We start from the raw sequence: 11,453 nt of genomic DNA, 5'->3' as shown, positions 1-11,453 counted from the left end.
TAACCAGAGCATACAAAACATTTGCTAGACCAATACTTGAATACAGCTCATCAGTCTGGAACCTGCATTACGTATCTGATATTCACACAGTTGAGAAAGTCCAGAAATATTTCACAAGAAGAGTTCTCCACTCCTCTACTCGTTGTAGAGTACCTTATGCCACCAGACTCGAAATTCTAGACCTAGAAAACCTAGAACTACGCCGCCTTCGGTCCGATCTAAGTATAGTGTATAAAATCATACATTGCAATGTCCTACCTGTCAATGAATACTTCAGCTTCAACCATAACAACACAAGAGCAAACAATAGATACAAACTCAAGGTTAATCGCAACAAACTTGATTGCAGGAAATACGACTTCAGCAACAGAGTGGTCAATGTTTGGAATACTCTACGTGACTCTGTGGTTTCTTCCCCAAACCCCAAAAACCTTAGACTGTCTACTATTGACTTCACCCCTTTCCTAAGAGGTCTGTAGGGGGTGTGCATAAGCGCACCAACGTGCCCACCGTCCCTGTCCTATTGTTTCTTTTGTTTTCTTATATGCATCCATGTATTCATAACTATATTTTTACTTATACCTAGTATCTTGTAAGCAATTGACAGACCAAATAAAATAAATAAATAAACATTTAATGCACTGAATGCACTTAGTTTAAACCCATCTTTCAATCAGAACAGAGAAAGAATCCCAGGAGGCAAGTAAGTGCCGATTCCGATCCAAATATAGGCAGTACTTGATTTACAAAGGTTCATTTAGTGACTGTTCAAAGTTACAACTGGAAACAAATGATGTGTGACTGTTTTTCACTTACAACGGTTGCTGCACCTTCCTCATGGTCACATGATCAAAATTCGGACATTTGGCAACCGGCTCCTATTTATAACCATTAGAGGTTTGTGATCACCTTTTGCAACCTTCACTCAAGCAAAATCGGTGGGGAAGCCAGATTCACTTCACTAGTTTAACAACTGCGGCAATTCACTTTACAACCATGGCAGGAAAGGTTGTAAAACGAGGCAAAGGTTCATTTAATGAACGTCTCATTTAGCAACAGAAATTTTGGGCTCCATTGTGGTCATTAGCCGAGGACTACTTGTATCTCCTCTGCCATCTTCATATCATGCAGTAAATGGAGACAAACGTCTTAATTTTCTTGTAAGACTTTATGTTAGCGAAAAGTCCTTGGGGACAGCCAGGTTTTTTTTTTAATTAGACAATTGCTTACAAGATAATAGGTGTTAAGTAAAAACATAGTTATGAATACATGGATACATATAAGAAAAATAAATATAAAATATAAAATAAACAATAGGACAGGGATGGTAGGCACATTGGTGTGCTTATGCACACCCCCTATAGACCTCTTGGGAAAGGGGTGAGGTCAATAGTAGACAGTCTAAGGTTAAAGTTTTTTGGGAAGAAACCACAGTCAGGTAGATTATTCCAGACGTTGATCACTCTGTTGCTGAAGTCGTATTTCCTGCAATCAAGTTTGGTGTGGTGAACCTTGAGTTTGTATCTATTGTTTGATCTTGTGTTGTTATGGTTGAAGCTTGAAGTATTCATTGACAGGTAGGACATTGCAAGGTATGATTTTATATTTTACAATTAACCATTGTAGGAACTAAATCGTTCTAGGAGAAGTTCAGTACTGGTATAATATTCCAGGTTGTTTTTTTTTTAATGGATTCGGGATTAAAAACCCCAACGACCGGAAAAAGGCGCGTAGAAACGAAGGGAGTAAAAGCCCCTCAGACCCGTCGTCGACGCCAAACGGCTTTGAAAGGCAGCAAAGTGACCGGGCAGAAAAGGAGCCAAGGGCAGAAACGCCACAGCGCCGCCACGGCACATGCGCAACAGGCTCGCCCAGGCTCCCTCACAGCCTCTCCAAGGAAAGGGTGCGCATGCTCAGTCGCAAAATGGACGCTTGTTTGATGCGGGGATCGGGTTCCTAATTGGGCGGCAGCTCTCCGGGGAGGGGGGGGTTGCTCCGTTTGCCTTCCCGGACGGGCGGGTTGAATTTGCCTTCGGCCATGGGCTGCCGCGGACTCTTCAGCCACCTCAGGCTCTGATCCCGGGAGAGGCAGGGGGAGCCTGAGCCACCCCGGCGTCTCTTTTCCGGCTAGCGGGTAAGTTCTTGTCCCGGGGCTCGAAGGGCCGTTAGGAAGGGGAGGCTTCGGGCACACAGGCAGGCGGCGGGACTTGGGGAGCGGCCGTCAGGTCCCGGGATGGTGCAGCATCCCGCTCTGCAGAGGTGGGCGACCGGCATCTCCCTGCTCTGTCGGGTACCTCTTCCACCTTCCGGCGGGGTGGCCGCCCTTCCTGGCTGAGAAGCGGGCTTGGGGACAGCGGAATCCCCGGGCGCTGCTGCTGCTGCTGCTGCGGGCGAGACGCGAAGGGGGCAGAGGAGAAGGAAACTGCGGGGTGGGGGTGGGGGAGGCAGGCCGCTATCCAAGGTTTCTTCTATTTTTTTATTTTATTTTTCTTATATGTATCCATGTATTCATAACTATGATTTTACTTAAACCTATTATCTTGTAAGCAATTGACAAACCAAATTTTATATATATGTATGTATGTATGTACGTATCTGTATCTGTGTCTGTATCTGTATCTATCTATCTATCTATCTATCTATCTATCTATCTATCTATCTATCTATCCATCCATCCATCCATCCATCCATCCATCCATCCATCCATCCATCCATCTATGGTATTCAGCTTTGTTCGGGTATTTTCCCACGTCATTATAGTTGTGCTTTTAAAGTTGTAGCAACGTTTCGGCAGAATCTCATCTGCCATCATCAGGCTTCTGTATTGTGTTCGTCTGTATAATCAGATATTTATACAGTTGTTTCAGTTTTTGTAAAACTGTAAAAGTCTGACTCACAGACTGCCGGCTGATGCTTGTGACGAGCGAAGCCTGGCTTCCTGATCCGGCAGATGAGCTTCATCCCGCTGCCCGAGGCTGCAGCCTTGCTCTTCCCAACTCTGCCCTGCCGCTGCAGCCCGGGAAGGCTTCGTGGTGGTGGGGGTGCATACGCCGGTCGCTTATACAAAGCTGAATATTATACATGTATATTATATTATATTAACTTATAATATATATATATATATATTATATATATATATATATATATGTGTGTGTGTGTGTGTGTGTGTGTATGTATGTATGTGTATGTATATGTATATGTGTGGATCTTTTGGTTATTCGGGTTTTCTCCCGTGTAAAATTGGAAGTATGTTGGTGATGTTTCGACGAAATCTCATTTGTCATCTTCAGGCTTGTGTCTTTGGCTTTGTGCTTCTCGGAGTAATGTGAGCTTGCAGCTGCTTCTTCCTTTTAACTGCTAGTGGTGTGACAGGACATGAGACTGACTTTAGGACATGAGGTTGGCCACAGGACATGAGATTGACTTTAAAAATACCAGAACTATCGCCAAAACCGAACACTTCAACAACAGAATAATCAGAGAAGCCATTGGGATAGAAAAACGCCCACACAGCATGAATAAACAAGATGATACCTCCCGCCTACCAGCCATTTGGAAACCCGCCCTCATGAACAAACGAGTACCTAACATGAAGAATGACACCAGACCCACACCCACTAGGGCCACACAAGATGCTACCACCACACTTCCACGTGGAAAGCAGACTAACACCCACACAGAAGATGAGACACGACCATGGACCAGAAGCCGTACCGCAGCTGCATCACTACCTGCTTCAAACCCCTCCAACCCATACATGAAGTGAATGGACGCCCACCATGAAGATGTGGCACGACCACGAACACGAAGCCAAACAACAGGATCACAGTTCACCAGCTCAAATCCCCCAGCAACTAAGACTAACCTGAGCACAACCAAGCCCCCACCTGAACAGAACACACCCCCAGCCAATCAGAACACAGCCAACCCCCAACCAATCAGAACACAGCCAACCCCCCAACCAATCTGAACATAGCCAAACCCCCAACCAATGAGAACACACACACACCCAATCAGCACACAGCCAAGCCCCCACCCAATCAAGTCACATCCCCACTAGCAGTTAAAAGGAAGAAGCAGCTACAAGCTCACATTACTCCGAGAAGCACAAAGCCGAAGACACAAGCCTGAAGATGATGAATGAGACTTCATCGAAACGTCGCCTAGATACTTCCAATTTTACGTGGGAGAAAACCCGAATAACCAAAGATCCACACACCTGCGAAAACCTCAGAAAACAAATATGTGTGAGTGTGTGTGTGTGTGTGTGTGTGTGTATGGTATTCAGCTTTGTTTGGGTATTTTCCCACGTCATTGTAGTTGTGCTTTTAAAGTTGTAGCAACGTTTCGGCAGAATCTCATCTGCCATCATCAGGCTTCTGTATAGTGCTACAACTTTAAAAGCACAACTCTAATGACGTGGGAAAATACCCGAACAAAGCGGAATACCATATGTATATGTATGTATGTAAGTATGTATGTGTATATATGTGTGTGTGTGTGTGTGTATGTATGTATGTATGTATGTGTATATATGGTATTCAGCTTTGTTCGGGTATTTTCCCACGTCATTATAGTTGTGCTTTTAAAGTTGTAGTGACGTTTCAGCAGAATCTCATCTGCCATCCTCAGGCTTATGTATTGGGGTTCTTTTTAATCTTGTGTGTCAGGCTAAATGGCTGCTAAGCCTGACACACAAGGTTTAAAAGAACCCAATACACAAGCCTGAGGATGGCAGATGAGATTCTGCTGAAACGTCGCTATAACAAAAGCACAAATATTAAGATGTGGGAAAATACCCGAAGAAACCTAAATACCATATATACATACATATACATATACATGTACATGTACATATACATATACATATACATATACATATACATATATATACATACATACATATACATATACATATACATGTATATTCATAGATTTTCATGGGTATGCAGGTCTTGGCATGTTCGGGTCTTTTCCCATGTAAGATTGAGAGCATCTTGGCAACGTTTCGACGAGGTCCCACTTGCCATCTTCAGGCTGGTGCTTTCAGCTTCATGCTTGTGCGAGCACCGGCCTGAAGATGGCGAGTGGGACCTCATCGAAACGTTGCCAAGATGCTCTCAATCTTACATGGAAAAAGACCCGAACACGCCAAGACCTGCATATATTTTATATATATATGTATGTGCATATGTATATGTGCATATATATATATATGTATGTATATTCATATGTATATGAGATTCTGCCGAAATGTTGCTACAACTTTAAAAGCACAACTATAATGACGTGGGAAAATACCCGAACAAAGCTGAATACCATACATGTAAGTACCCGCGAAAACTTAAGAATATATGTGTGTGTGTGTGTGTGTGTGTGTGTGTGAATGAAAAGATGTAGGGCGCAAGTGCGACAAGGCTCTGAAAAGTCAGGCTCCACAGCTCAGTTCCGATTTGGAGGGAGACAAAATGATGTTTTAGAGGCCTTGTTGGTTTAACAAGAGCCGGAGGAGGCAAGTGATAAACCTTAGGTATCGTTGCTTGCTGGAAGGGGAAGAAGAGTGACATCTGTTGCTAAGGTGACACAGGCAATCACTAAAGTGTGTTTTGTTGGAAATGTGCCCTCCCATCAAAGGTGCCATTTCTGCACTTTGAAATGTGTTCTACAAACCTCCTATATGAAGATCCTATAAAGTAAGTGTGTGTGTGTGACCTTAGTAATATGTGATAACTTCAGAAAAGGCCACAAAGGTTTCACGCTAGTGAATGCAGGAGAAGATGTTATGGAGACCTTGTCATTGGAGACGTGGGGGGGGGGGGGTGTACCATCACCATTTCTACCAATGCTGCAGCACTGGAGCATGTCCTTGATCAAAGCTGGATGTGCTTGTGGAAGGTACCGAGAGCCCATGCCTCATAATCTGACTGCAGTCCCCATCACTGTGAACAGAAGAAAATGCTTCTTTTGTTGGAAGAAAGACAATTCTGTTGCTAGAGATCTAAATTTTGTTGAATTCTGTTGAATGGATATAAATAGCCAACCTCTGCATTCAGAGTAAGAAGTCAAAAGAAGGATGGAGAAAGAAATCTACGCAGCACATATTATAATGCTCAGTCACTTGCTCTAGAGAGCTAAGGCTGGTTGAAGATCATAAATGCAGAGGGGTTTTTTTCAGTCAGTGCAGCAAACAGTATTTGTATTAAGTGTAATCAATCATGCTGCTCCTTGTTTGTTGATAAAGAATATTCAATAAGTCCCATGCAAAGAGCATGTAATAATAAAACAGCTTCAATGAATACCTGCCATTATTTCTATTTGAAATTAGAATGTTAAACAGAAGATTATTGATAATTGTAAGTAAATTAATTGTAAAAAGAATGCTGAACATTCCAGTGGGAATGAATATAGCGTATATTTTGTATATATACCGTACGAAAATGTTTTGTTAATATTAATTGAACTACTAGGAGAATAAAATTCTAAACAGGGCCAAAAACTAATTTGTTGTATCTTATATGTAGCATAATATGAAAATACATATAAAAAACTCCATGACTGATTACAGTATTTCTATTTAGGAATTTCTGCAGGTGGATTTTCATGCCTATAGTTTTTTTTGGGAAGATTTGTTGTAAAATTCTTTTAGAAGATTGGTTTCTAAAGTAACTCAAGGTTTTATTAATAAAGGATGACCATATGTTGCAAAGTTTATAGTGACAGTTAAAATATAGTCACCCTAATCTAAAACAACTTAAATGAGCTTTAAAATATATGCCTATTTTTAATTTATTTATTAGGTGCCTTTGACTCAGTTTTCTATTCCTGGCAATTCCCTGGCCTAATCCTCATAGTTTTCATTGTGCTGTCCAGACAGTTTAGAGTTAATGGGATTTGGGATAGTTAGTTAGGATTTGAGAGCTGTCCCCTTAAGGGAATGCATCATGGTAAATGTAGTTAAGGTATCCTGGGAAATGTAGTCTGTGTCATGTGGTCACATCTGTAATCCTGATTGGTCACTAAATTGACCCTTGTTGGGTTGGGGGAGGCTCCCTCACTCTTGCCTGAAGCCATTACCATGCAGCTGCTTCAATCATCATCATCATCATGGGGATGAGAGTTTATTATCTTCCTACACCACAATTCAGATATGCAAAGGATTGGACATTAAGAAGAACCTTGTCATAAATGTGAGTTGACAGGATGCCTGATGAACCAATAAAAAAGACTTTGTATGGATGCTTTGTGGAGTTGATCTGTCTGCTTTATGCCATCCAAATATTAATAAGCAGAACATTCATGGTAAGATGTTTTAGAGGTGGTTTGCAGTTGGAGTGACTGATCCAAAGTTATGTAAATGATTTTGTGCTCAGGCAGGACTAGAACTCTCAGTCTGCCAATTCCTAGTCAGATGTTTTAACAACTATACCAAACTAGCTGTCATATATGCCTGCTTTATCTTTCCTTAAATCATATAAGAGCCAAATTAATAAGCTCTAGTACAGTAATGGCTAACCTTTTCAGCTTGGTGTGTCGAAAATCGGGAAAATGTGTAGCCTTCCTCGGGTCGTGTGTCACTTCAAGAAATATCAATAATTTGGTTTTTGACGGACTGGGCTGGGGTGATCACACAGGGCTGTGAAACTCGTCTCCCTGGTCTCAGGGCTGCAGGTGCAGGATGTGGGGATCGGAAGGCCACCTTACAGGGCTGTGAACCTCATGGATCTCCTTTCCTCCTGTAGCGTTCCTGAGGTAATGAAACTGACAAACCTCAGTTTATGGCGGTTAAAACTGGTTCTCTGCTGCAAAGATCTTGCGGCAGCGGTGACACCACGCCTCCATGCAACAAGCAGGGAGCAGGGATTGGAGCAGAGCACAGGCAGCCTCTAAATGTGCAGGTTTTCCCCACATCAACAGGCGTGTCAGTCAAAATGCCTCAGCGTGTCACGAGTGACATGCGTGTCATAGGTTAGCCATCACTGCTCTAGTAGCTGATCGTTAGAGAATAATTATTTCCTATCATATTTACTAATGTTTATTTCCTGTGTGAAGTATATCCCAGTTCTTCATTGAACCTCATCAAATTGTGTTTCTGTTCTTTCTCATCTAACACAGGTCAACGTTTATCCTGAGCTTCAAGTCCCCACCATGAAGTTTTTCTTGGCAATTCTTGTGGTTGCTTTTTTCTCCTTATATGTTGAGGAAGTCTGTTCCAAAGAGAAATCTTCAAAGAAAGGAAAAGGGAAAAAGAAGCAATACCTCTGTCCTTCGTATGTTCACTACATTTTTATATGATTTCTGAAATACTGTATAGTTGCACATTAAGAAATGCCTATAATTAAATGTAAAACAAGATAATTCACAGAAGCTGTATCCATTTAACTGTATCCATTTAACTCAGTATTATGATTGACATGTCCCGAAACAACTTTTTAGTGATTTAAACAAGAGACTTTCTCACTGTAGAATTTGAACCTGGAACTTTGTAAATTAAAACCATGTGTTCTGCCATGAAGCAGTGATTAAATAAGACTTCATATTTTTGATAATAAGACCCAAAATTATGATCAGAACCTTAAAGCAATTTTTTAAATGTATGAGTTTTGAAAAGCATATTAATCATTATACAATAATATTCCTCTTACAGTAAGTCCTTATGCAGGTAGCTTGATTTTGCATGAACAGATAAATTATTCTGTTATGTTGACCAGGAGTAGATAAAGCCAGAATGTGACTTTTTAGCCAAATTGACATGAGAGAAATTAATTCTTACTCGTATGTTGAAGGTATAGAAGGCATAACCAACCTTAGTATAAATTGTCACAGATGAATTGTTAGTTTTATTGACATTAGCAGCTAGCATCTGTGCAATTATCTCGCAAGTAATTTTGAGCTTGCAAAATTATTTCCTCTGATTTTTTGTTTCTTAATTCATAAATATATAGTACAGGCAGTCCTTGACTTAGAACAGTTCATTTAGTGACCATTCAAAGTTACAAAGGCTCTGGGAAAAATGATTTATGATTATTTTTTACACTTACAATGGCTGCTGCAGCATCCCCATTGTCACATGATCAAAATTCAAATGCTTGGTAGCTGACTCATATTTATGATGGTTTTGCATATTATCACCTTTTGCAACCTTCTGACAACCAAAGTCAATGGGGAAGCCAGATTCACTTAACAATTATGGTACTAACTTAACTGCAGAAATTCACTTAATAACTGTGGCAAGAGAAGTTGTAAAATGCGGCAAAACTCACATAATTGTCTTATTTAGTAACAGAAATTTTGGGCTCAATTGTCATAAGTCAAGGACTAGCTATATTGTGCAATGACTAGTAATTGATCTCAGTGACCTCTAAGTTAACAAGACCTGCTATTCTAAAAAAACCAAAAAACTGCTATTAAATTAAGTTTCATTATTTTGGTAGGTCCATGTGATATTAGGAAAGCATGGTATTAATTCTGCTTTGAGGTTTAGACAATACAATTTTATTTTGTGCAGTTAGGGTTCTTTTGTTTTTCCAAGAGTAAATTTTGAAAAGTTTAAAAAGCATAGAAAAATGATACATTAAGTTTGAATTTAGCCTTATTCAATAAAGAAATTATCTTATTGGACAGTTTAAATTCAGATTATAATCTTAGTAAAATATATCCAGAGTGATTATATCCTCCAAACATTTGCTGTTGTGTTTTATTATTTTATTTTATTATTGTACTTTTGTACAATAATATCCAACATAAACCTATTTTTGTAAAATACGAAACATCCCAAACTGTTTTATGAAATATAAAATATACATGGTTATCAATTTCTGAATCCTTATGTAATCTAAATGATATTTACTCAACTTTAATTTGCTTCAGTTATCTATCTATCTATCTAATCAATAACAGTTAGACTTATATACCGCTTCACAGTGCTTTACAGCCCTCTCTAAGCAGTTTTAAGAATCAGCATATTGCCCCCAACAATCTGGGTCCTCATTTTACTGACTTTTGGGAGGATGAAAGGCTGAGAACCTTGAGCCGCTCAGGATTGAACTCCTGGCTGTGGGCTGAGTTAGCCTGCACTACTGCACTACTGTTGTGCCACCACAACTGTTCATATTCATATATATCTGATCTTATTTTATATAATTTAATATTTATCACTTTCATGAACGCTTATAATTTTCTCTAGAAGTCCTTTCATTTTACTTCCAGATAATCTCTAGACAAGCTGCAATAACTTGGTCCATATGAACACATTATTGGAAATGAGTTTTGTTACAATTAATGCATAGACAAATGTGAATTGATTAGAGAAAGCAAATTTATAATGCATACAAGTAGAAATTATGAATTATGACTTTTATGAATTAAAACTTTCAAAGTTATGTATCACTTTTTTCAAATTGTTCAGAATTTTTCTAGAAGTGTGATTTTACTTAAATGTTGGGGGAAATAGAAATGTCTTACTTCTACTTCCTATTTTATTTACATGAGTTGCCTGTAAAACTATTATAGCTTTATTGTCTGGTAAAGAGGTAATGAAACGGTAGATACTGTATCAAAAATTTAATTTAATTTAAATAATTTATATACTTAGCAATAAATATTTACATGCATATACTTTTCCTTCTAGCACATTTAAAAAAACTTTATAATCAACTTGCCTTAAGTTCAGCACACCTGATCTAGAGAAAAATATACAGAAGACAGTGAAGCTAGCTAAGTGAATAGACAGCGAAAACAACTATGAAGATGGAAAAATATATGTGTAGGAGAAAGATTCTTGAGACAAAACAAAAAAAGAGGTAGATAAAAGCAAAAGTAACAGCCATTTGTTCTCTCCAGGAAGACCATAGATAACTCAAGGCCTGGGGGCCAGATCCAGCCCGCAGCGTGGTTAGATCTGGCCTGCAGGGCCATCCTGGTAACAGCAAAGGACTAGACTGCAGTGCCTCTTCCAGTGAAAACGGAGCTTATGAAGGCTAAGGGCGGTCCTCTGGAGCTCTATTTTCGCTGGCAAAGGGTTGCAGGAGGCTGTCACAGCCAAAAATGGAGTTTGGGAGCCCATTTTCGCTGGCAGAGTGCTCAAGCCACCAAAGGTGCCCCCAACATGAGTGACATCAAGCTGGCCACGCCCACCCTGGCCACACCCACCCTGGCACTGCAAGATCAAAAACAACCCTGATGTGGCCTTCAATGAAATCAAGTTTGACATCCCTGTCCTAGATTATAGCTTCTCTTGTTTTGAAAATATATAGAGCAATACCACTGAGACTTATATACCGCTTTACAGTGCTTTACAGCCCTCTCTACACAGTTTACAGAGTCAGCCTATTGCCCCCAACAATTTGGGTCCTCATTTTACCCACCTTGGAAGGATGGAAGGCTGAGTTATAACCTTGAGCCTGGTGAGATTCAAACTGCCAAATTGCAGGCAGCAGAAGTAGCCTGTAGTATTG

At 40.1% G+C, this 11,453-nt stretch overlaps 1 protein-coding gene across 3 annotated transcripts in view; it reads left to right on the top strand.

The window, feature by feature from the left end:
- Positions 1–7,169: 7,169 nt before the first annotated feature.
- GLRB (glycine receptor beta) overlaps positions 7,170–11,453 on the top strand; it is a 42,314-nt gene continuing 38,030 nt past the window's right edge. For 2 of the 3 annotated variants that reach the window (XM_087963670.1, XM_087963669.1), the window contains exons 1-2: positions 7,170–7,187; positions 8,113–8,267. In XM_087963670.1, coding sequence (XP_087819796.1) covers positions 8,146–8,267 — 122 coding nt within the window. In that variant the 5' untranslated portion in view covers positions 7,170–7,187; positions 8,113–8,145. Of the gene's footprint in view, positions 7,188–8,112; positions 8,268–11,453 lie in introns of those variants that run through there. The other variant, XM_087963671.1, reaches the window with a different exon arrangement.

Source organism: Notechis scutatus, chromosome 4 (genome assembly GCF_049901735.1).
Source record: "Notechis scutatus isolate UNSWTSFEM ecotype Mainland chromosome 4, rNotScu1.2, whole genome shotgun sequence".
NCBI classification, from domain to species: Eukaryota; Metazoa; Chordata; class Lepidosauria; order Squamata; family Elapidae; genus Notechis; species Notechis scutatus.
The sequence above is the reverse complement of the archived record's forward strand: the minus strand, read 5'-3'. Positions and strand labels throughout refer to the sequence as shown.